This window comes from Tachypleus tridentatus, chromosome 1, assembly GCF_004210375.1.
Source record: "Tachypleus tridentatus isolate NWPU-2018 chromosome 1, ASM421037v1, whole genome shotgun sequence".
Taxonomy (NCBI): domain Eukaryota; kingdom Metazoa; phylum Arthropoda; class Merostomata; order Xiphosura; family Limulidae; genus Tachypleus; species Tachypleus tridentatus.
Window position 1 is genome coordinate 74,732,071 of NC_134825.1, and position 27,595 is coordinate 74,759,665.

Consider the following 27,595-nt stretch of genomic DNA (forward strand, 5'->3'; position numbering starts at 1 on the left):
AATTTTGAGTTTCTTACAAATGTGGTTGTGAAAGGAAATAAACATTTCTATTTTCAGAAAAATGTAATGATTTGAGAATATTCAAAGTAATGAACAACTGCTAGCACTTTTTAAAATCCACATTTGCATTAAATACATCTCACAACATTAACTTTAAAAAGAAATTTTAGTATTTCTGTCTGTAATAAGTAAGCAAAGTTTAATGTATAGGATTATTTGTTATTCCAGTGTATTTAGTTTTATTGAAATGTTTTTGCAGTTCTCGTGAAAAAATAAACCTTGTAGTTGATGATGTCCCATTTGTTTGCACTCCTTTGACTCCTCGCAAATCACGAACAAACAGGTATGTTTTATATTAAGTTGTTGGAAAGAGTTGTCTTGACCAAAAGAACAGTGTTTGGTAGCTGTAATATAAATACATTATTTTAAAATGTATGCCTCACTTGTTATTGATTTTAAGAGTGTGTTCTTGTAACTTAAGATTAATGCTGTTATATTTGAATGCCATTGTTTTAAGTTCTCAATCTTCAATACATCAACTCCTTCACCTCAGGTGCACTACCTGTGGTATTAATATGTAGTGTGTTTAGTAACTTCTGTTCTACTTATCTGATTTGTGACATTTTGTGGAAAAGTATATAATATATAGACAGACATAAGGTCAAAATATACTAGTACTAAATCCTAACTATCCAGTAGTATAACTGATGTCAAAAAACTTGAGTTTATTGGATCAGATATAACTTCATAGAAAGCTATATCATAACTATTTCTTTTACACGTATAAAGTGTTTTAGACAATTTTTGTTGCAACCACTGTGCTGTAAAGAATTCTGTAAATTTCATCTTACAGTGTTCTTGGAATTGCAATTCTAATAGTCTCTATAGGAAACATTCAATTATCTACTTATTGGATCAGTCTAGACTGTCTACAAAGTCATAACATAAATATTTTATGATACTTAGACAGTTGTTACTGAAATCATACTGGCAACAGGTTAATTAATCCTACCCCACTGTGTTTCAAAGTGGTAAAGTTCTGGGAATTGTGGCTCTTGAGGTTATTTTAAATTGAAGAGGTCAAACTAAGTAAGGAATGGTGATTCACTGCTTTATATTTGGCATATTTTTACTTCAGCCATTAACAGTAGAATAAACATAAGAAATTGGTGTGAAAAGATTAAAATAAACTCTTAGGAGTTTTACTTTGGAACTTAGTGACCCACACTGAAAAAAGACAGGCAGTACTTTTCATTGTGTTTCATCTTGTTTCCAAGACAGCTCATAATAAAATGGTTACAGAAACTCAGTTTGAAAAGGTGTCCAAAGTTCATTGAAACTGTGATCAGTAGTAACACACTATACATTTTATTTTGCACTTTGCAACCTTTATTTTTGTTAGACTTTGATTGCTTGTCTTACAACCTGGAGAATCAAGTATAATGTTACAATAGAAAAAATAACAGATAAAATATAAAGCTTTACTGATAAAAAGTGTTTGATATTTAAATACAGGGTTTTATATTGTGAATTTGTTTTCTGTATTTATTGTTATTATCATTAGAGTAACTAACATTAAAAAAACTTGTTAGGTAAGATAATGAAAAAAAATTCTATGGTATACTAGCAAGTAGTTTGTGCATTATTGTATTCTATATGGTAATGTTAACTGCACATGTGCCATGTAATTTTCAACTTGTTTAGGATATTTCTAGTCAGACGTGGTTTAAGGGTCAATATGACAAAAAATTAATAAATGTTAATAGATGTATACTGTTATGAAAATTCAGCTATTTAGAGTAACCATTTGTGGTTTATTATTACAATTTTCCATCATTCTAGAACAAAAGAAAAGGTGATTTATTTCCTAATTTTTACAATGGTCAGAAGATTGGTCAAATCAGCTAACACCATATAAATTTAGGGTAGAGTAAATATAGTTTTACTGGCAAAAAAAACTCTTTGTAATGTGTTTAGGAGGTTTTTAGAGATTATGCTAGTGAAATTTGAGATTTTTAAGATGAAGAGTAGTATTTTTTATTATCTTAACATGAAAATCATTTTGCATTTGGTCCAGTGCAAAAAAAGTCTCAATGTGAATATGTTTTTAGTATGTTAAAAATACTTCACTAAAAAAACCTGATTTGTTGTAGTGTGCAAAATATAATGATTTTAAACAAGTACAACGTAGTCATGTGGTCACTAAATTTGACTAAGCCTGTGGGGAAGGAGTTAGCAAGTGCATATTAATAAAGGTTGTTTCCATTTTCATTTCTCATTAATACTGCTTATTGTTGAATATCTCTCCTCATATGCTACTGGTCATTAATGAATGGTTGGTGAGTATTTTTAAAGTAAGGTAATTTAAACATTGTTTAATGTGTAATTAGTTTTTTATTACAATATTTACTGGAATATTTTCATAATACTTTTAAATTTACATATAAATATATTTGAGAATGTGTGTATAAAATATAATTCTTTTTTGTAGAATGTCAGAAATTATTTATCCCACTTCAGTGTCAAAAGACACATTGAAGCGATCAGCAGATCATTACGATACACAAGGCTCTCCAAAGAAGTCTAGACTAGTGGAAATGTCTCCGTTTAAATTGACTTATTTAGATCGAAGGTAAGTACAGTATTTAAGAATTTAACCTTTTGGAACAGGTAGATGTTATTGATATTCTATGACTTTTTTTCTTCTTATTACAGTGGAAATATATAACCAAATTGCATGAAACTGAGAAAAAACATTCTTTTGTTATAAAAATTATCTGCACTACACAAAAGAAAATATATGAAGGATAAATGTGGCATATTTTAAAAATGAAACAACATAGCAATTTTAAAGTGTATTTGATAGAAAATTCAGTGGTTATTGGATTGTTAGTTGTTAGAAAATCACATCTATAAATGGCTTACAAATTGAAAGAATTACAAACAGTCCCAAATAATTCACAATTTTTACAAATATGTACTCATACAAATGTGTATTTTTACCATTAAGTCAATATTAAAATTGTGTTTGACCATCTTAGTATTAATTCATGCTACTACACATCTCTTCATGGAACCAGTCAACTGATGGATGGTGTACTCAAGAATTTGACTCTGCTTCTTAAACATTCATTGCTTCACTTCTTGTCTGTTGGTTGGTGGATTTTATCATATTGATGTGTTCTATTGGGATATGCCAACAACATAATCTGACCATAATAGAACATTGATATTTTTGGCTTGGATGAGCTGTTGTATCACCTTAGCCATATGGGGTCTGATATTATTGTACTGGAACAAATTACATAGGGGCTATTGGCAGTTAAAGAGCAGAACAACAAATAGTAAATTGTCGTTTCTGTAATGCTTATCAATGAGATTACTATCATTTACAACAAGTGGGGTCCTTTGGTCACTCTTAAGTTCCTCTCCATACCATGACACTTCCTCCCACAAATGGCTTTGTTTTATATACACAATACTGGGCTGCTTGGTTCCCTCTGCATTAATACACATGACCTCTGCCATGCTTTTATTTAAGAACAAGACTCTGTGCCAGTTGTGGATTTACTATCTTAAAATAATTTTAATTCGTCTCAGTCTGTTAAAGCAATGTTTACTCGCAGTGAACTTTATTCCTCTGTTGGGTCTGTAGGAGTGGATACCTGCAGCTCTGAGTTGTCTGTTGGTATAAATCAGTGAATTTATTATTGACAATGTTAGTGTTAGGACTGGTTTCTGAAATGTGGTCATAGATGGTAATCTTATTGAGGTGTGATGATGCAAGTTGTGTCTCAGGCCTCTCTAATGTCTGACCAGTCTGCCTGTACCATGCCTACAATTTTGTAATGGTTGATTCTGAATACACCAATCTGTGTGAGGCCCTCATCTGCAGTATTCCATGTGCTTTCTTACTGTTGTGTTATTGGTTATAGCACATTTCAGGTGGTTCTTCTCTCCAGTAATTATTGTAGGGATACCACACATTTGTATACCATTTTAGATTGATTATCTTGTAACACACATGAAAACTTTAAAAATGTATTTTCACACATTTGCATGGCAAGCTTCTCACTCACAATTAATACAGCCTACACTTAAGCTTATTATTATAAATATAACATATCTCTTTGATACATTCATCTTGGAAGTACAGATATGTTTTTTTAGTATACTGTCATTTCTATTTCACTGTAATTTACTGAAAACAGTTCTAGCAGCTTTATTTAGTATTTAGCATTTTTTTTTTAATTTCCAAAATGGTATTGTGAGATAACTGTTTTGAAGAGAGAGAGAGAGAGAAAAAAAAACAATAGAAATAAATCCTTTTATTTCATTTGTCCTTAAAATATCAGTTTTTTATAATTATTAATCAGAAAGCTTCATTTTATTTATCAAGTCAGTTTCAATTTGTTTGATATTAACTTCTTCGTTTTGATTCCCTATTTTACCAACTGTAATATTCACCACTTTTAATTATATATTATAAGACTACAGCAAAATTGACAAAGATTTGTTGTTGATGTATCACTATCAGCTTTCAAAATAATGTTACTGTTTCTTTTGCCATGCTAAGAATTGTGATCTTTGTTGACAGTTCTTGATTGAAATCAGTTTATATCTAATGTTGTTTTCAATAAATAAATTAATCTTAACTTATCTTAGCTGATGACTTGGAGAAGAAAAGTCCTGTACTGTTTGAATGGATATAACTTAAAAAAGATTTGTAGTTTGTCTCTATATGTTGTAATCTTTGCAGTAGAATCCTGTGTTTGCTGCTGAGTGGGTTGAGGTAGCCAATAATTTGACAAACCAAAAATGACTATTAAAATATTTACCATATATTTTTGTAGATAATTGTAATCTGTTCTGTCCAATCATGTTTAGCAGATAGATGCCTCCAGTAGCACAGTGTTATGCCTTCAGGCTTACAACACTAGAATCTGGGTTCAGATACCCATGTTAGATAGAGCACAAGAGAGCCCATTGTGTTGCTTTGTGCTTATCTTCATATAAGCTAATATTAAATTGGAGTTTTTTTTTTGTGATTTGTCAGACAACATTCCATTGAAATCTTTTATAAAAGCCCAGCAATGAAGGGATGTAGTAATACAAAAGCACAGACAGAAAAGATAAAAGTGAATAACAATATGCGAGTCATCATATTTTTAGCATATGATAGATTCATAGCACATGTAAACATTTTCTTTGGGATGAACACAATTCTTAAGTAAATGTATCATTTACAAGTGAGATTCTGTAGAGCCATGCAAAAATTTTTTTTTCCATTGTGAATTGCAATTAATGTATATTATATAATAACTGTATATCAATTTCAAATTATTTGAGACTAAATATCTTACAAGAAATTTTATTTCAGTTAAATAAAATATTTTTTTCTCAGATCTGCAGTACCATGTTTAATTTTCTTTGTGTGGAAATTTTATGTTTTGGACAATCAAGAAATAGAACTATTATTTTTACAATAAATTTTGATGTGCAGATATACACTTGATACCTAAAAGGTCATGATAGTTAATGGACATTTGACACTAAATACTGACTAATTTTGTGTTGGCTTCCTGTCTGAATTTTTAATGTGTAAAAGCAAAGTGAAAAAAACTTCTGAGGTATCAGCTATTACTGTAGTTTCTTTTGTGTCTAGGTTTTTAATTGGTAAGTGTCATGTTTCTAGATTATACAAAAAATTCTGGTTTATAAATGTATATTTATTTGTCTCAATAATATTTAAGTAACATCCATTAACTTAACATTTATTTTGATGTGCTTATGCTTTCTGTTCTTACAGCTGTTAAATCTGCATTTATTGCACTGTCAATAAAAGCCTTTAGGTTGTTGATTGTTTATTACAATTGAAAAGAGATAAAGCTTTAAACCAGTAACCATCATAAAAGGGAAGATAAGCTTTCATGCTATGTTATCTAAATTCCATTAATTCTACTTACAAATTAGTTGTGTATTTAAAAGTAGTGAGTTATGCAGTGAATGGTAGTGAAACAACATGTAAACAAAGTTTTAAAATATATTTTAGTTACTCAGAAGTTTGGAATGATTATTCTTTTTAATTTCTAATAGTGTTTTTGTGTTGCATTATGTAATTACAAAAATATTTTTCTGTATGAAGACAAAATATGAAGATTAATAAATATGGGAAGCTTATCTAGTTTTATTTCATAAATAAAAGACTTTTTTCTCTCTGGTATTTGTCACGTCTTTGTGTTTGAAACAACTTGAATGATGCAAATCTTTTTCTGTTGAATAAATTTTTAAGCCTGCTGTATTAAAAAAATTGAATAAAAATTCAGTATATATCATATATATCAGATATAAACTAATGTTGATGAAAAATATTGTTGGTGAAATATTACCCAATAAATGTCTGACAAAAGTAATGTGGTGTTATTATACTGAAGAGTGAGGTCATAGTTCACTGGAAGTTCTTTGTCATAATATGTTTGTATTGATTAATATAATATAATTAATCTACAGTTGTTGGATTACATGTTATGAAGTGATAAGAATAAAGTATGATTTAATGAAGGTATGTGTGCAAGGTATTAGTGTTTTAAAATAGACAGAGAATATATGAAAGTATGTATGATTACAGGAAGAGCATCAAGCACCTTGGATCTGAAGTTCTATCTTTGCTCCAGACTCCTCCAATCTCTAGAAAGCCAGTATCACCAAAAGATCAGATCCTTGCATCTACAGGCAGCACACCTGCGATCACCCCTTCCTCTATATTGAAGGTTCGACAACTTCTTCACAAAACAGGTAGTTCACCAGCTATTGGAAATGATGACCAAGATGAAGAGAAGGGTAAAAGCTTCACTATTAGACTAGAAGTAGAATAAAAATTTTTCTTAGATTTGAAAAAAAATTGCATAATTTAAGGATTTTTATATTTTAACTAATTTCTACAGGGTTCTACTAGACTTTTGTGAACAATCAGATTCTTCTGTTTTTAGCTTTAGTTATAGTCTAATGATATTCAATATAAATTAAGATCTTTTTTTTTGTTTCCTACAAAATGTGAAATACATTTCTTATAAGTAACTTCTCATACTTTTCAAATTTATTTTAAAGTTACCATGCAATGTTAAAGCAAAAACAAAATATATTTAATCTGTTTTGCATATCTGTTTGTGTAAGGTGTAACAGAAGAATGTGATGCAGAGGATATGGAAGTAGTTCGACCAATTCCAGATGATGAAGAAGAAGGTGTGTTGATAAATAACCTTTACAGCATGAGTAATGGAACTAAAATTGTTTAAAAATTGACTAAAATTGCTTAACCCTTTCATACAGGATTGTGTGATGGGACTGATCTTGTAATCATATAGTATAACTTAATGTGTGTAAATATGTAGACTAACTTATTTATATTAAGCTGAGCCTGTTGTGAAAGGATTAAATAAAAAAACATTTTAGTGTTATAAGATCATTGACTTCTGATACAAAATTACAATTTTTTATTCTAAATAGCTTAAAGTTTGTAATATTTCACATATATTTATATTTTATTTTGTTTTATTGCCCTTAGAACTGTCTCTAAATAATAAATCTGTCGAACAAGTTGTAAATCACTTGGTAAATGTGTATCTCGCACTTTCTTGTTGAATGACACACCTCATGAAGAATTATTATTATTTTATTATCTTACCTTATCTAAACTAGAAAGTTTCTAACTTGTAAATTTTACTTACTTTTATAACCATAAATAGAGAACACACATGAAAAATTAGAAGTATAGAAGTATAATACCCACCTTTAAAACCTTGTTTTTTATGTCAGTTACCATTGTATGTGAACTTTTATAAATATGGTACAAGTACACTAAATTTTTATTTACTAAAGTAATATGCTTAAGAATACAGAATAATAATTCACACAAAGCAAACAATGTCCTATAACTATTATAATTTAACTTCCTTTTTAACTAGGACATAAGTTCCATTGATGCTCAGTTTGAACCCAACAGCATAATCTTTCAAATTGAAGATGAAATGAACAGTATTCTCAATATTGAAAATAATATTGTATTTCATTTCATGAGTAAAAACTTTTCTTTTCTGTGGCTAGAAATAATCTAGTATAAAATGTTGAGGTATTATTGGCAATCTGTATGAAAGAGGATGTGATAGGTAGTTATAGCAAAGAAATTTTCTGATTTATGGCTTCTGAGACAATTGTGATGGAAGACTATACTAATTATACTTTGCCTTAGTAGTATCTTTGTTATGATGATTGTTAAATTAAATACTTCAAAGAGAGGTGGTAGTTAGAGAAGAGGGGGGGGGACCTACAGAACAGATGATAATTTACATACCAGGAAAGATTGAGGATGTTTTAAATATTTTCTTATAAACTTAAGACCTAAAATGTATAAGTACTGAAATTTGATTTATTCATATACATTGGTAATAAAGTAGTTTAATCAAATTTTGAATGTACCTCTGTAAAAAAATGTTGATATACCTACTCTGACCTGGTAGTAGCAAGAAGGCCAATCTAATAATTAATTTTTATATCTTTATTTTGAAATGCTTGTGATAATATTTTATTACTTTTCCTATTCATTTTACTATGCTTTTTTAACTACGAATGTAACTTGAGTAATGTTTTTTTTCTGGTAGACTCTATAAAAATATTAATACCTTCTCTTTTCAGAAGAGGATGTTTCAAGACATCTTCGTTTCATGGTTCCCAAAGCCAGATCTTTAACTCCTCCATATCAAGAATGTTGGTAAGTTTTTCAACCTGATTTTTATTAACCCTTTGGATGCCATAATCAGATGTATTTGAATTGACATTTATAAGTTTATAAACTAAGAACCCCTCAATTTACCTTCACATATGCTGCTTGTATAACTTACTTTTTTAATAGTTGAGAAGTCTTGTTTGAATGTTGATGGTGAGGCTTTTTTTCAGAAATATTTTTTAATGTTTAGTGATATGGATGCTATGCTATATAATGATCATGAAGTGTAAATCTTAAAAATAACTAAGACATTAATTGCTGTTAATTAAACTTCAGTTGAAATTAGTGATTACCAGTATAAATCTAGACCCCATAATAATATAATGTAAAAACAGTCATGTTATTTACAATTGGTGACGTATGAAAGCTTGTTGCTGTACAAAGGAATAGAAGAGAGAAATTTGTTCATACATAATCAGTGGTAAACAGGAATAGAAATTCAATAACAACCATTTTTCCCCTTGGTGTGGATTCCTGTACGTGGTGAGGGGACCTCCCAAGGAAGGTTCTGTTCTTTCAGTTTACCTTCTCTGGGATCTAAACATCCACCCACGTGTTTGCAGTGCATGGCGACCTGTGAAGAGGATCCTGGTGGTTGAGGGGTCCAACCCTAACACACCACTTTGGCCTTGAGTTCCTGTAGACAGGCAGCCTTTGGGTGGCCCCCCTTGGGTCAATCGGCTGGTCCACTTGGGCTAGAGTCAACCAAGTATCAGTGTTGGAAGTTCTCAACGGGTGTTGTGGACATTGTGTCTGATGCTGCTGTTTGGGTATAGTGCTCACGAAACCCTGGAATTGCTGCAGTGTCCTTGCATAACATTGTAGTGCGTTCCCTCGTAGGGCTCCATGGTGGGTGGGGTCAGTGGGTACCGAAATTTTCCTTTTTTCCTATGGATCCTCCTATAAAAAATTTAAATAAAATAGTGAAAAAACAGTCAATAGGTGAACGACCACGTCTTGAAGACTCTGAACACCAATCTTCAACATCTGTAACACCTGCACCCCATTTTCTTATATTACATTCTCTTTCAGAAAAACCTTTAGGGCAAATGTTCCCCTTTTTTATTCAGAAGGGACTAGAGGGACTTGCTGGCTCTCCAAAGTCAGTAAAGAAGCTTTGATCTGGAGACATTGGTTGAAACATCTACATCCCAACGCAATGAACTCCTCTTGAATTTAAAGGGGATGTACCTATTGAGGTTACCCCTCATGCTACCTTAAATTCATAACGAGGAGTTATTGTTGAGAGGGACTTGAATAATGTCCACAAGTCAGAGCTTCTCGCTGGTCTCTCCACTCAAGGAGTTTCTGCAGTGAGGCGCATCTCCACTCACAAAGATGGAGTTACACTTCTGACAAATATCCTCGTTTTGACATTTACATCACCACATGCACCTGCCACCATCAAGGCAGGTCATCTACTTTGCAGGGTACGGCCGTACATTACAAACCCTCTTCGATGTTTCCAATGTCAAAAGTTCAGTCACTCAAAGACGTCCTGTCATGGTTCCCTGACATGTTCTCATTGTGATGGCAAGGACCACGATGCTTATGAGTGTCACACGGACCCACATTGTGTCAACTGCAATGGTTCCCATCCTTCCTACTTTCGTTCTTGCCCAAAATGGTTGGAGGAAAAAGAGGTGCAGCGTTTGAAAACGACCCATAACATTAGTTATCCTGAGGCTCGGAAATTGCTGTCTGCCACTCCATCTCGGACATATGCTGTTGCACTTCATTCCACAACTACAGTGGGAGTGCAAACAGATCTCTCTGTACTTCCAAGATAATCGTTTTCAAAAGAAATGAAAAGCCTTTTGACCTCCATGGTTAAAAAGGTTGATGAATCGACTTCTACACCCATCTCTGTTCCTCCCATACAGTCCAACAAATCTCAAGATCCAGATCCTTCGGTTTCAAATACAGGCATTTCTTCTGATACATCTTTTTCTCCAAGCCCACGATGCAAAACAATCATTCGTTCTTGTCCTCAGTCACTGGAATCCCCTTTCAACAACAAAGACCTGCCTCATCGACCCAGGGCAGGATCCATGGAGGTTGATAGACCTCCTCCAAATAAGGACAGTAAGGAAAAAAGATGTGGTCGTATACAGAAGGGTTCTTCAGCCACTTTGCCTACCCGTCATTAAAAATGGCCACCTTGATACAATGGAACTGTTGAGGTTTACATTCTAATCTGGATGACATCAAAACACTGACTGCTTCCTACCATCCAGTATGTCTTTCCTTACAAGAAACATTTCTAAAACCTGCTGATACAGTCACCATTCGGCAGTTTTCTCTGTACAGAAATGACAGGCTGTGTGATGGACGAGTACATGGAGGGGTGGCACTATTGATTGATCAGCATGTGCCCGCCCTGTCTTTGTCACTCAACACACCCTTGGAGGCCATAGCCATCCGTGTTTTCTTGGGTAATACCATAACTGTTTGTTCTCTCTACCTGTCCCCTGGAGAGACATATGATCAATCAGACCTTGATGCTCTCGTTGAACAGTTGCCATCTCCATTTCTAATCCTGGGGGACTTTAATGGACATCATCCCCTCTGGGGAAGTGCTGTTATTGATAGGAGGGGTCGCCTTGTAAAGCGTATGCTCTCTGATCACAATCTTTCTCTTATCAATATTGGTTCTTCCACTTATTTTCATGCACCTAGTCAGTCCTTTACCGCTATTGATCTCTCGGTTTGCTCTTCTTCATTATTTTCCCATTTTTCATGGAGGGTTGACAATAATCCACTAGGCAGTGATCATTTTCCTATACTTTTGAGAGAGACTGGCCGTGGTTGATGCCACCCTACCCGCGTGCCCCGGATCAGGCAGACTGGTCTACTTTCACTGCTCTCGCAGAACTTGATCCTGCCATCGTGAATCAGCCATCAATAGACGAGTGTGTGGCAGTGGTAACTGACTGTATTATACAAGCAGCTGCTCAATGTATTCTTAAAACCTCAACACGTTTTCCACAATATCTTTGTTCGTGGTGGAATCTTGCTTGCCACTTGGCACGGAAGGCTCAAAAATGGGCCTGGGATGCTTTCTGTAGATATCCCACACTTTCGAACCTCATCACTTTCCAATGGGCTCGTGCACATGCTAGGTTGGTTAGACGTCAAAGCCAGAAGGAATCTTGGATTAAGTTCACAACTAACATATCTTCTACCACCAGTTCCAAGGTCATACAGGACAAGATTTGAAAGGTCAGTGGGCACTACAATTCTGTCCTCCTCTACATCTTACTCTCTGATGGCCAAGAGGTAGCTGATGTCCGGAGCATCGCCGATACTCTAGGTGAAAGCTTTTGCCGGATATCTAGCACTTCTTCCACCTTCTTAGCCATCAAGACTCAGGCAGAATGATCACCTCTTTCCTTTCGAGCTGATTGTCTCTATGACTATAATCGTTCCTTTACACTGGTGGAACTGAAAATGGCCCTTCATCGGTCTGGCCGTACATCAGTTGGACCTGATGATGTACACTATGACATGCTGCGCTATCTCTCTCCTGCTTCTCTTGATATTCTTCTAATTGTTTTTAACTGGATCTGGCAGGAGAATGTTTTTCCTGATGCCTGGTGCCAGGTTATTATTTTACTTTTCTCTAAACCTGGGAAAGATCCCAAGATTCCTTCACACTACCGTCCAATTGCTTTGTCGAGCTGTCTCTGTAAGACCTTAGAGTGGATACTTAATGCTCGTCTTGGTTGGTTCCTCAAATCAAACAACCTCCTCTCGCCCACCCAGTGTGGGTTCCGACGATAGCATTTCACCATGGACCACCTATTTCGACTTGAAACATCAATCAGAGAAGCCTTTCTCAAACGCCAATATTGTTTCAATATTCTTTGACATTGAGAAGGCTTATGACACAACATGGAGGTATGGCATTTTGCGAGACCTTAATATATATGGGTACATGGCCATTTATCTATGTTTATTAAAACCTTTTTAATGGACAGGAGATTCCAAGTTCGTGTGGGTTTGACACTTTCCCGTTCTTTTGTACAGGAACTTGGGGTCCCTCAGGGCTGTATTTTGAGTGTCACACTTTTCAGTACAAAGATAAATGCCATCACTGAACAACTCCCTCTCACTGTTGCAAACAGGCTCTATGTTGATGACTTTCACACCTTGTGTCAGTCGTCGAACATGAGATATATTGAGCGGCAACTACAAACTGCCCTTAATCGTGTACTGAAGTGGACTACAGCGAACGGCATTAATTTTTCTCTTTCTAAAACTGTTAGCATGCACTTTTACCACCAACGGGGTATCCCCTCTGATCCTGAACTTCGTATCGGTGAAGTTTTGCTGCTAGTGGTCCATGAGACCAAGTTATTGGGGCTTATCTTTGATCGTAAGCTGACCTTTATATCACACTTAAAGCAGCTATGGGTCAAATGCACAAGAGCACAGAACATCCTCTGTGTCCTCTCTACTGCCAGTTGGGGAGTGGATTGATGTGCTATGTTAAAGATATATTGTGCTTTTATTCGTTCGAAACTTGACTATGGATCAATGGCCTATGGCTCTGCCAGACCCTTGGCCTCAAAGATGCTGGATTCCATTCATCATCAAGGACTTCGACTCTGCACTGGGGCTTTCCGCACCTCCCCAGTTCAGAGCTTATATGTGGAATCTCACAAACCTTTTCTGCACCTTCGCCGTTTGCAAATGTCTTTACTGTATTCTTCGAAACTTTGCTCCTTACAGAAGCATCCCACTTGGGGATGTGTTTTCCTTCCTTAGTGGGACTTGCATTTTCAAAACAGATGATCTGCTATTGCTCCTTTTGGCCTTTGCATCCAGGCACAATTGGATGAATTGGGTTTGTCCTTGGAAAACATTGCAGAATCCACTGGTCAGCCCATCCCCCCCATAGCTTATTACAGCCCCTAAATGTGACCTTTCTTTAAGTCATCTGAAAAAGGCAGATACTCCCGATTGGAAGTACCATCTTTTATTTACTGAACATCTTTTGTACAACCTTTTTATTCCAATTTATACGGATGGTTCAAAATCAGGTGACTCTGTGGGCTCTGCCATGGTTTATTGCTGTTCGGTGGTTGCATGCAGAATCCCCTCTACAGCTTCTGTGTTCACTGTTGAACTGTACACCATATCTCTTGCCCTGGATCATATTGAAGCTGAGCAGTACTCCAACTGCACTGTTTATACTGACTCCCTTAGTTCTCTGCTGGCCTTGGAATCACTTCACGTTTGCTCGCACCCTGTTCTCGCTAATATTCAAAATCGACTGGCCCATTTCTCATTAACATTTACTTCTATCCAGTTTTTCTGGATACCAGGCCACGTTGGTATTTGCAGGAATGCGCTTGCAGACACGGCAGCTAAATCTATCTGCTCTGGCACTATCACCACTGTGCCTATTCCGTACATGGACTGTGGTCCTGTATTCAAGGCTCGGCTCCGTGCCAGCTGGCAGTCCACTTGGAGTGAGCAACATGACAACAAGCTTTTTCAAATAAAACCCTATATTGGGCTTTGGCCATCTAGCTTCCGTAAGGTTCGGAAGGAGGAAGTTGTTCTAACTAGACTACACATTGGTCACAGTTTTTTAACTCATCGTTTTCTTTTATCTGAAACTGATGCACCAGTGTGTAGTTTGTGTAACACTCAAATTACTGTAAGCCACATTTTACTTTCCTGCCTTCGTTACGACTCTCAACGATGGCACTATTTTAAACATGTTCTGTCCCAGGGTGTGTCTGTAATATTGGACAGTGTTATTGGTAATGGTGACACTGTCCACCTTGATAAAGTTTTTAGTTTTTTAATGGCCATTAATCTTTTTAACCTTATTTAAGTGTTTGATATTTATTCATTACACCTTTTTAATTGTGGTTCCCTTTTCAGTCTCAATCTCTCTAGTTCAATTTGACATTATAAAATGGCCAGAATATTAAATAACTCGACACCAGGATTGAAAAGGCCAACTTCAGGTGATTAACGCTACTGTTTGAACTACCCGCTAGTCATCCTGGCGAGTTGTTATTACACTTTTGCTGCATGTCATTTAACACTTTTATTACTTTACCTTTTAGTACTGGCCATAATGACACATAACCTGGAACCAGGACTGGAAAGACCAACTTCAGATGACTGACAGTGGTTCTTGTACTTACGTGTTAGTCTTCCTGGCGGGTTATGATTATTACTATTCTGCTACAGGAAGTCCTTTACAACTGGATGTCAATATTGGTTTTACCCCATTTTATGTTTTAATTGCTGTTTTGTTTTTACCTTTGTTTCCTTTTACGAATTTTACTACATTTACTTTACTTTTACCTTTTTACAGGACATTTGGCTAATTTTTATTACGATTTTGCTATATGTCTTTTGACACTTCTTATTTTACCTTTTGATGATGGCTGTTATGACAACATAACCCGGAACCAGGACTGGAAAGGCCAACTTCAGGTGAATGACGGTGGTTCTTGTACTTACCTGTTAGTCTCCCTGGCGGGTTATGATCATTACCATTTTGCTAGAGAAAGTCCTTTACAACTTCTTTTACTCTACTTTCTCTCTTCACATTGTAAACTAGGTGTCAACATTGATTTTATACTTTTTCTGTTTTTCAATGATGTTTTGTTTTACCTTCATTCCCTTTTATATATTTTACTACATTTAATTTATTTTTACCTTTTTACTGGACATTTGGCACAGATAGCCAAGCTGCTTTGTGCCATAAAACACTAAATCAATCAATCAAACAACCAGTTGTTTTTTTTTATTATTAGTAATAGTTTTATTTTTACAAGTGAGTTTTACTCATGTTCAGCATTTATTGACATGCTTTTAACTGCATTTGAAATTAAGTACAAAGTGTGAAACTGTAATGTCAGTTTCTATTGGTAATAACTGTTTTAATTTACTGATTATGAAATACTTGTTTCTTCTAAAACACAGTCTGAACTGCATACCCCAGTTTATGTAACATGAAAAATATAAAGCCAATTTTATGAAGAAAAGCCATAACATATTCTACAACTTATATGCATTGTAACATTCCTACAATACAAATAATTATAAACATTAAAAATTCAATAAATAATCTTACTTAAAGTGAAAAGTTTATTTATTACTCAGTTCATTTGATTTTTATTAAAATTAAATAATTTCTTTTATGATTTGTAAACAGCAAACTCATGACTGAATAACAACATTGTTATGTAAGTGAGATGTTTAGCCAATTATTGAACACTAAAAAAAAACAAAAAACAACAAGGAATGCACTTATATTAAATGATTAATAGTTTTTGTCTAATGTTCATATTATCTGTCCTTTTTATAGTATATCACATTTGTTCTTTATGGTGTTGATGCATTTTAGGTTAGTATTAGACTCAGTATTAGCAAGAGAAAATAAAAGAAAAAGGTATTTGACATGCTACCAGCCTTAGGTCTATAACTTTAAGCTGTTAATTTTTTAGTTGTTCAAAAGCCCTTGAAAATTTTGTATTGTCAAGTTTACAAATCTTAAAATTAGTTGGTAATGTAAATTATGCTACTCAAGTGCATAAGCTTGTCATATATTTTAATCATTAGATGACAACAAAAGATTCTGTAGTTGGGGGATAAAATAAATATCTAAATTTATTGTTCTAGGCCTTCAACTCCACCGCCACGATTGAGTCCTAGAACTTTGCGAGATAGAAGCCCAACACCTGAGAGGCCTTCAACTCCACCTCCACGATGGAGTCCCAGAACTTTGCGAGACAGAAGCCCAACACCTGAGAGACCTTCAACTCCACCTCCAAGATTGAGCCCCAGATATGTACGAGACAGAAGCTCCACACCAGATAGGTAAACATCCCAGAGTACTTCTTTTTAGATTTTATTTTGTGTAATTTTTTCCTACCAGAGATATCTTTTCTAGAGTATTATGTTATGAAGCTGTTTATTTTGTTGCTTTTTTTTTTTCAGTTTAATTTCATAATAATATTCAGTAGACATTTAATAGCAAAATCTTTCATTGTGAATATTATATGTACTTCTAGTTTGTTTTTTAAATTTCAAAGAATATTGAAAATGTCTTTACAAGACTTCATTTGTACCTAATTTATTGTTTTAATAAGTATACAAATCCTAAAATTTGTATTTGCTGTGCATTGTGTTTACTTGCTAACTTTAAAATTTCTCTACAGCTTACATTATGCACTTTACATTAAAAAAACTAGATATGGCATACCTATAAATTATAATATTTCTGACTTAGTATTTTTCAAATATTCTGTAAGAAACATAACCAAGTAAGTTATTGTTTTTATTAAGATTTTTACATTCCGTATGCAGATCTTCTCTCAAAGATTATCGTGCAAGTCCTAGGAGACCACTTCGTCAAACTTCCATTATTTCACCATACTCTGAAGCTTATTCTCCATGTGGTAGGTATCTGTCATTATTATTGTTATTGCTAGCAGAAATTCTACCCTGTTTGTGCTAATATACTAACTGTAGTATTCATACCTCATTGAAAAAAGTTTAGAAAAAAGGAAGCATTTTGTGTGTGTGTAAAGTGTTCAGGTACTGCTATTTAGTTGTATGTAACTAATTACATTAAAATAATCAATGTACAGTCAAACTTTTCATAAATTTTACTGATATAAAATGTAATGTATTTTTTTATGTTAAAAGTGGTACTGTTTATAGAAAAAATAAGTTTTTAAGAACTCCATTGTGTTAGTACTGTATCTAAACATTACATGAATACAGATATAATCAAACCTTCACGCATATTTCTAGTGAAAATCGTGTTTTGTTGTGAGGAGAATACTTTTATTTAACATTGTTTTCTGTTATAAATAAATGGTTTTTGCACATACTACAGTTATTTTTATAATTGTCTGAATCTTGAATACCTGCTGTGTGAAATATTTTGTGCATTTTTGTTTGTGGTGCCATTCAGTAGATGGTGCAGGAGTTGTGGTTAAATTCATAAATATTTACATACTATGTCCATTACAGATAGATTATAAATATGTTTGTATTATTATATAAAATTATGTAAATATCTTATAACTAAAGATTATAGGCATACATATGAAAGTAAGTATAATGTTTGTCGTTCATTATTTCAGTTGTCACAACTAAATCAACTCTCAGTGTGAAAGATTGCCAATATCTGTATATATTTAATCAATTCTAACTGTTAGAGCATTTTTTTAGTACATTTAAAATTTAGTATCGATATGAGAATTTTTTGTGGCAGATTATTTTAAATTAGTGATAATTTACTTTTCACTAGTTGTTGTTTACTGCATGCCAGACTGTGAGTCTCAAAGTTTGTAATTCATGTTTGTTTGCTGCAAAATTGTGGTTAACAATTTTGAGCTGTGAATGTGTTAAAGTAAAATTCAGCTAATCAAGATTTGGCTGTGGGTATTTTTAACAAGCTACTTTCTCTCTGAGATAACACTTGTATGACTTTGCAAACTTATTCAGGACAAAAACGTAGATTGGTTAGCTTTGAGTGTTTAGGGTGAGGGTGACATAACAGCAAGTACGTTTTCAATGTTATAAATTGGATTAAATTACAGCTTCCTTTTTTTTCAGTAAATGTAAATTTCAGCATGTGTTTTATGTTAGAGTGTTCAGCTATTGTGTTTGGTTTTGAAACTGTAATAACTCTTTATTTTATAAGAATGGAGGAAAAATGGAAAACACAAGTGAATAAAAGTAATTGTAATACTTAGCTGAATATCTATAATATTGAGGATAAAAATGCCTTGAAAGATATACATAACATTGATTCTTTAACTGTTAAACATGCATTATTATCCTAAAGTAAACTGCATCTGTTCACATTTTTTTTTAATAGTCTTTTCCAAAACTGATCTCTCTCTACTGTGGCTCATTAGTAAGTCTGTAGGCTTATAATGCTAAAAACTGGTTGCCCCAACACAGACGGTCTATTGTGTAGCTTTGTGCTTAACAACAAAGTTTACACATGCGCACACAAACATTGTTAAAAAAAAAAAGTAATGTTCATGAAAAACTGGTTGACTAAATTACTTTATTTTGTAAACATACCTAGAAAAAGATGAATAAAATGTGTTTTCTGTGCCCTGTCAGCTAAGAGTATGTTCAAACTGTTTCTTTTATTGCCATATTTTCATACAGGGTGTTACAGAAGCCTGGACCCATAGGGAAAATGTACATTATATTCTTAAAATGAAACACATTTCTGATGTCAGTTGTACATAATTCATGTACAAAAAGACAAACCTGATGCAAAGTGTATTAACAATTGATATATATACGTATCTCTTAATGTTAATATATCTATCTATCTAATTTTTATGGTTATTTTATAAAAGAGCCAAACATTTTGGTTATTATCAAGAATAGTATTTGCAGTTTATGAAAGGTATAGCTAAGACATACAGTTTTACACTGTGTACGTTAACCTCAAAATATGTTTTTGTATATTAGCTGCTGTATTTTAGTTATTTGATACAACTTTTCATCAGTTTTTTATTCCCTTTTAATATTTAAGAGATAGAAGAATATACAAAGTTAGTTTGTACTTGCTTAATGCTTTCTGGAGTACTGAACACCACTTAGGTTTCTGGTGCATACCTGCACATGAGATCTCAAAATTTAGGTGAAAATAATAGTTGTATCTCAGTTTAAGTGATTTTGTACTCAAAAAATATTTTAGATATAGTAGATATTTTGCCCTTTTGTGATATTTATTTAAATTAGTTTATAAAGAAAAATCTAAAATGAATTTCTGCACAACTTCAAAAAATAGTTTCAAATTACAGTTTTACAGAAAAGAATGTTATTAAAAACTATGATGTTTTAGTCACTGGTACAGTCATCTTCAGGTACACAAGTTTAATGGTAAAAAAGTTTGTTTTTAAATCAACATTAAACAAATTAACAATGTAGTTAAATTTTAAATTTGACAGTAAGCAGTGGTTAACTGAGCATGTACATACCAGTTTATATGCATTAGCAAATTACATCTCCTAACAAAATTTTTACTTCTTCTTGCTCCTGGGCAGAAAGTGTTATTTCCCAATAGCTTATGTAAAATAAATGGAAAAGACCTATTTTTCTCTTCAAATTTTGCTTTTGTTACCTGGGAGCATATAACAAAAATATGGTGGGAAACTATGTATTTGGGGTTTGATACATGAAAGTGATTTACAGTCCCAAATCTCGAAAAACTACTCCTTTCTAAACATTTTTGTATAACTTTAGTATAATAACATGTAAATCTTGATTTATATGTTATTTTAATCAGACCTTATGTGAATGAAAATGTGCAAATTTGCCAATTTTTACATAATTTTTAAATTTCATTATCCAGGTTACAAAAGCAAAGTTTGAAGGGAATAATGGTCATTTTCTGTACTTTTACAACATAAGTAATTAAGAAATAACACATGCTATTATATATAGTGATCATAGTGTTATGGTTGAACAGAAAAAAAAGTGAATAAACATTAAATGTCAAAATGTTGTGCAAAATATTCACACAATATATTAAGAATATATTAAGAAATAATGATTAAATACATACAGGGATATTTTAACTTTGGGATTGTTCAATTTTATTAATAAGGCTTCTCTGATTTTTCTTCTGTTAATGTCAAGTGTACATTTTAATATGGTAAAATTCTGTTCAGAAAACCTTATTTTTTGTATTCATGGAATTGGGAAGGAATTTATTGGTGTTATTTCCAACATGATGCTCAAGTTATGTCCTGTTTCATCTTTTGTAAAAGCTGGGAAGGTGTTACACTTTATTTTGTATAATGTATATATAATTTTCTTAACATGTTTAATTTTCATTCCGGGGATTTAAATTAATCTTGTAGTTATGTTAAAATTATGTTTATCTTCTAGCCTTTTCCAAATTGCTGATAGAGGCTTGCCAATATTTTCTATAGACAGGATAATCCAAGTGAATAGGTTTCCTTTGGTTTGTGGCATATTATTTGAAATTGTTTGTTTAATAAATACTTTATTTTTGGTTTTTAAATTTGTTAACAGTACGTGTAACTACTGTAGTGAGGAATTGGGTAATTTTACTGAACTGTTAAGTGCACAACTTTATAGATGTTTTCTGTGGTACATATATTGTATGTTAAATTTAGGATTCTTTTTATACTGCTTAACTTCTGGTGAATTATATGGTTAGAAAATCAGTTTATGCAATTTCTGATGTGTTTTTTTATGAATTCTTAGTGAGGGCTCTATGATAAAATTTAAAACATTTATTATGTAGCTCTTCCCATTATCAACTGTGAATTGTGTATCTTTGTATAGGTGGTTTTTGTGTTGAAGTAATTTGATTTCTTCGTCTTGACAAGTAAATCCACAGAAAACTTTATCTACATATCTTAGTCAAAATATAAGCTAAAATAGGAATGTAACTTGAACATCAGGTTAAATAAACTCCAAAAATCCCATTCCCAAGTCTATGAATATATGAATAAAAATAGCTATAGTTTTTTAATAGAATGTCACTGTATTAAAATCTGTATCTGAAATTAACAAGAATAACCAGAGAAGCATTATTAATAAAAGTCAAACAGTCCTAAAATAACCAATACCCTGGTACATTATATGTGTCAGTGTTCATTATTTTTTGATATTCATAATTGTGTGAAAATATTTTATGCTCTCAATTTGATTCATTGTTTATTTTTTTGTGTTGAATCAAAACTAAATAATCTGTCAATTCACATGGGTTAATATGCATTCCAATTAGTGACCACTATCAATTCTATAAATTAAATACATTGTCTGAATGTTTAATATTGTTTTAAATACTTAAACCTTTTTTACTGTTAAGACTTATGTACTTGAGAATGATTGCACTGGTTATTGAGGCCTTATAAATGTTTTAAAGATACTCTAATGCTTCTTGTCTGTGAAAACTCCAACTTATAATAAAATAATATTTATAATTGATAAATAAACTCAGAATGAAACTGTTAACTCCAGAGAGTTAAACTGTGCACTTACTGATTTTTTTTTGGAATTTTTTTTTACCAATCTCAAAGTTTTTATTGGCTAAATAACAAAATTTAGTGGGAAGTTTTAGAAGGCTTAGAAACTCACCATAGATCTGTTAATTTTTTTTGCAGTTTCTTCAAGTATTCTTTTCCTCCTTGATAATACATACTTTAAACTTTATTTGTTTGTAAGTTAAGGTAATTTTCTTCTCTGTCAATTTGTAAGATAAATAAGCCTAATTAGATTTAGAGCATACAGTAGAGATGGTGAAATTTTCCAATAACTTAAATATCACTAAAAGTATTAGTTGTTTATTATCGTTAAGTTTATCTTGTTGAAATGAAGCATGTAGAAAAGAGAGCTTGTTCTTTATTGAAAGCAAACTATTAGATATAAATTGATTTTTGACTAAAAATATAAGTTTGCAAAAATATTTACCTCACCTGACCTTTCAGTATTTTTTATGATTTCTTGCCAGAAGTGTGATTATTTCAATGAGCAAAATTAAGTTTGAAAATAAGTATTTTGGTGAAAAATCAGTTACACAAAGTTAATTTTAACTGGATATATATGGAACTTTCAGCAATAAAAAAAATTCTTAGAAGAATGGAAGTTTTTTAATATTCTTTTGTCAAGCATATCCACAACAATAATGTATCGAAAAACAATTTAAATTTATTATGAATTTTTTAATGCTGAAAGTAGATTCTATATCGTAAGGAATGTCAGTAACACCCTCCTCACTACAAGCCCCCATCCAATCTGAAAAAGGTTAATAAAGGATTGTGATTTATATTTTGTCCTCATTTTTTTATAATTTTTAAATTTATATATTTTTTGCTAAATAAATTTTAGTGTATACTATTTTAAGTTCTTGTAATTTATTAAACTAAACTTTGTTTTATAAATTGCCATTTTCATTCCTTCCAGCTGATTTACTTGTTGAAGATGAAGACATAACATTGAACTTTTCAGTGCAAAAGAAACGAGAAGTGTCTCATATTGATAAGAAAGGTATTTTGAGATTTTTTTTGTAACAGATAAAATTGCTTTGAATAATTGGTAAGGATGATCTGTTACCTAAAACAAATGTTGTAACACATTGTGGAATGTAATGCTTAGATTCTTGTTAAAGTAAGTTTTAGTTTTTGAATTTGGATTTAAATGTTTGAGATATGTTACAGTAGTTCCCTCAGTGTGGATGCCTGTTCGTGTTGAGGGGGTTTCCAAGAGGAGATTCTGCATTTTCAGTTTATCCTCGCTGGGATCTGAACGTCCATTCATATCTTTGCCACATGTAGTGATCCATGCACGGTTGGAGATGATCCTGGTGGTCAAGAGGTCAAACTCCAGTACATCACTTTGGCCTTGAATTCATGTAGATTGGTGGACTTGGAGTGGTCATTCCAGGGTCAATTGGCTGGTTCTGTTGGGCTAGGGTCAACTGACATTGGGCATTCTTAATAGGTGTTATGGACATTGTATTTGAGTATATTGCTCATTAAACCCTGGTGTTGCTGTGTTGTCCTTGTTTGACATTGTCGTGCATCCCCTCGTAGGACTGGTGGATGGGGTCAGTGGGCACTGAATCTTTCTCTGTTTAATATGGATTCCCAAATCTGCAAAAAGAATAAAATCATAAAAAAACTGCTGAATGGTAAATGACCAGGCATAGATGACTATGGTACAAAATCACCACCACAATCAGTACCTATCCCATGAATTTTAATTCTTCACTCTTTGTCAGACACATTCTTGGGGTAAATGTTTCCCTTTTTTCATCCAAAAGTGATTAGAGGGGCTTAATGGCTTTCCCAAGCACATCAAGAAGCTACATTTTATGGATATCTTGGTAGGAACATCTACTCGAGAACACTGAACTCCTCCTGAATTTTAAGGTGATTGGGGATATACCCATTGAGTGTACTCCCCATGCTACCCTGAAATCATCCATTGGAGTGATTGTTGAGAGGAATTTGAAGAACATCCCCAAATCAGAGATCTTTGCAGGTTTCACCAGCCAAGGCATTTCTGCTGTAGTTGCACAAATGGAATTATTTTTCCAACCAATAGCTTAATTTTGATATATATCTCACCACATCAATCCACCTAAGTCCAGACATCTTATCTGAATTGTCTGGTTTGGCCATATATTCCTAATTCTCTCTGGTTCCAATGCCAGTGGTTCAAACATTCAAAGGCATCATATCATAGTTCTTTGATGTGTGCTCATTGTGGTGGCAAAGTCCAAGATGCCTACAAGTGCAAACTGGAAATGCACTACAGTAACTATAGTGTTTCCTATTTCTCTTACTTTTATTCTTGCTGTATGTGGGTGAAGAAGAAAGAGATGTAGCATTTGAAAATGGTTAACAACATTTCTTACAGGAAACATTTCTGAATTCTGCCAACACAGTTATCTTTTGGCACTGATCTTTACACTGGAATAACAGGTTGTGTGATGGAGGAGTGGCTCTGATGGTCAACCAGCACATAGCCACCCTGTCTTTGCAGCTCAATATACCCTTGGAGGCTGTGACAGTCTGTGTTTCCTTGGATTGTACCATCACAGTTTGTTTTCTCTACCTGTCTCATGGTGAAACTTATGATCAATCAGAACTTAATGCTCTTATAAACAGTTTCCATCTCCCTTTTAATGCTGAAAGACTTTAATGGACACAATCCCCTCTGGGGTGGCACTGATACTGATTGGAGGGGTCATTCCTTAGAGTGTATGCTTTTGGATCACAACCTTTCTCTCCGTAGTATTGGCTACTTCTTTTTGTGCACCTAGACAGTCTTTTACTGCCATTGACCATTGATCTCTGTATCTGCTCCCCTTCACCTTTTTTTTTTTTTTGCTTTTCTTGGAGGATTCACAGTGACTCATGGGACAGTGTTCATTTTCCTGTCGTCTTGAGGGAGATTTTCCAAGCCATTGGAACCTGACCCACATGTCTTGGTGGAAGTTGGATCAAACCAACTTGACCCTCTTTCACTGCTCTGTCATAATTTGATCCCACCATCATATATCTGCCATTGATAAACAAGTGCATGGTAGTGGTGAATCACAGTATTGTCCACACATATGCTTGTTCTCTTCCTAAGACCTCAACATGTTTTCGATGATATACTTGTCTATGGTTTAGTCCTGCCTGCCAGGAGGCACAGAAGTTTTAAAAATATTTTTGAACTGCATTGTTTTCCAGTAGGCCTATGCTAGTGAATGGCAGATTAGACGTTAAAGCCAAAGGAATCTTGGATTGGGTTTACAACTTGCATCTCTTCTACCACCAGTTCCAAAATTTTATGGAACATGATTTGGAAAGTCAGTGGGGGAAGTATACTTCACATCCTCTTTCCATCTTGCTCTCCAATGGCCAGGAAGTTGCTGATGTCCAGGACATTGCTGATACTCTCAGCAAGAGATTTTATCATGTATCTAAACATATCTGGTAGAAAAATGTGTTTTGTGATACTTGATGCTGGGCTGTTGTCCTCTATTTCTCTAAGCCTGAAAAAGTTCCCAAGGTTCCTTCTAAATATTGACCAGTTGCTTTGACCAGCTGTCTCTGTAAATTTTGTGAGAGGATGATTAATGTCCACTGTGAACAACCTGATTCAACTTGAATATAAATTGGGGAAGCCTTCCTCAAGAGGGAACATCTTATTTTCATGTTCCTTGGCTTTGAAAAGACTTATGATGTTACATGGAGGTATGGCATTTTGAGGGGCATCCACTCCTATAGGTTACATGGCCATTTATTCATTTTTTTCTAGGACCTTTTACTGGACAGGCAACTCCAAGTCTGTCTGGGTTTGACACATTCCTGTTATTTTCCAAATGAACTTGGAGTTTTGTTAGAACTGTGTCTTGAGTGTCACACTTTTCAGTATCAAGATTAATGCTATTGCTACACAACTTTCTCCTACTGTTTGTTGTAAATGGGTTCTCGAGTCAGTCATTGAACATGAGATTTCTTGAGAGGCAGCTTCAGATTTCCCTCGTTTATTTATTCCATTGGACCTCAGCAAATGGTTTTACATTTTCTTTCTTGAAAACTCTTTGCATACACTTTTTCTGCCAACAGTGTCATGAGCTCTGTCTCAGTGATCTTTTACTTTTTGTTGTCACTGAGACAAAGTTCTTGGAGCTTATCTTTGACAGTAAGCTGACTTTCATTCCTCACATCAGGATCCCCTTTACATGCCAATATATGAGGGCATTGAACATTTCCATGTCCTTTCTGCTACCTCTTGTGAGCTACATTGTACGTCTTTCCAAATAAAACCTTCTGTTGTTCTTTGGCCATCTTGTTTTGGAGGAAGGAAGTTGTTCTAAGTAGGCTTTACATTGCTCACAGATTTACTCATTATATTCTTTTATCTAGGACAGATCAACCAATGTGCAACCTTTGAAGTTACAACTGCCCACATTTTAGTATTATGCTGATATGGCCATGAGCAACTGCAACATTTTAGACATGCTTTTCCTATGGGTTGAACAGCATCATTAGCAATGATGGTACTGTCCAACTTGCTTGTGTTTGTAACATTTTTGAAGCCATTATCTAGTTTATGGACATTGTTTAGTTTTAACTTGATTAATTTTTATCTTTTATAATACTTTTACTTTTTTTTTAACTGGTTGTTGAGCATAGATACCTAAGTTACCAAACACAACCAACTGGTACAATAGTTCAGAAATGTTGCAGGTATAGAATATATTGAATTATGTAATGCTCATATAATTGCTTTTATGGTAAGTTTAGAATAAGTTGAAATGTTATGTATGCTCAGGTTACTGATTTATTTGCAGGGTCATATTTACTGTTATATGGTGATATGCAGTATTAGTTAATATAATAAAGTTCAAATGAAATATCATTTAAAAATAAAAATTGCACGTATATGAATTCTCCATGTAATTACCAGGTAGCTAGTTTTTCAATTTTCAGAATAAGTGATCATGACATGCTTCAAATAAATGTACTAAAATAACGATCTTATTTTGAAACATCGTGATTATTAAATTGAAAAAAGTTGTACAAAAGTCAGTTATAAATGTTTTTATTTTATCACACATTATTTTTAATTCACTAAATTTCACAACAGTTAGAACTTGAAAATAGTACAACATTTATTTAACATGAAAATTCTTTCCTCTGTCAGGAATGTTATCTAGTAGATCACCATTAGAAAAACCTTCAACATCTTCTGTGTGTAGAAGAACACCATGTGTGGCCAATGAACATCTAATAGGTCAAGGTAAAAATAGTTTTATCTTCTTGATGAAATTTATATGTTTAAAGTATATAGTAGTAATCCATTTTGAAAATGTATTTCTCTGTTTATATTTCTTGTTAGTTCCAGAATATTTGTCCCTTATCATTTTTTAAATTTCACCCACTCTACTTTATTTCTGTTTATAGTTCACTTATTGTAATTGGTATTAAAATTACTTCCAGTGTATGAAAAAATTACATTGAACTTACCAGTAAAAAATAAATAAAACTATCTAATAAACTGAATAAGACAAAGTTGAAGTTCTTTCTAACATAAAACAGAATTATTGGAAAGTATTATTGAATAATTTGTGATATTTATCATATAATAACACTAGAAAGATAACTGAAAATTATTGATTAATCTACAACTTAAGAAATAGCATGTATTTAGTTTTATAGGTAATTAGAAAGAAAGAGCATCTAGATTCTGTTTTGATTTGTAGTTTTTCATTCATATTTGAATGCAAAGTAATAATGAACAGAATCTGTGTTTGATAGAATTGCA

General features: G+C 33.1%; 1 protein-coding gene across 6 annotated transcripts in view; it reads left to right on the top strand.

Annotated features, from left to right (window-relative positions):
* The window catches only part of Elys (AT hook containing transcription factor 1 homolog), a 96,338-nt gene that overhangs the window by 54,485 nt on the left and 14,258 nt on the right, over positions 1-27,595 (top strand). For 4 of the 6 annotated variants that reach the window (XM_076505069.1, XM_076505079.1, XM_076505041.1 and 1 more), the window contains 9 exons: positions 260-343; positions 2,492-2,632; positions 6,629-6,840; positions 7,174-7,242; positions 8,692-8,767; positions 16,436-16,633; positions 17,123-17,214; positions 22,733-22,816; positions 26,975-27,070. In XM_076505069.1, the coding sequence (XP_076361184.1) occupies positions 260-343; positions 2,492-2,632; positions 6,629-6,840; positions 7,174-7,242; positions 8,692-8,767; positions 16,436-16,633; positions 17,123-17,214; positions 22,733-22,816; positions 26,975-27,070 (1,052 nt within the window). The remainder of the gene's footprint in view (positions 1-259; positions 344-2,491; positions 2,633-6,628; positions 6,841-7,173; positions 7,243-8,691; positions 8,768-16,435; positions 16,634-17,122; positions 17,215-22,732; positions 22,817-26,974; positions 27,071-27,595) is intronic. The other 2 variants (XM_076505059.1, XM_076505089.1) reach the window with 2 other exon arrangements.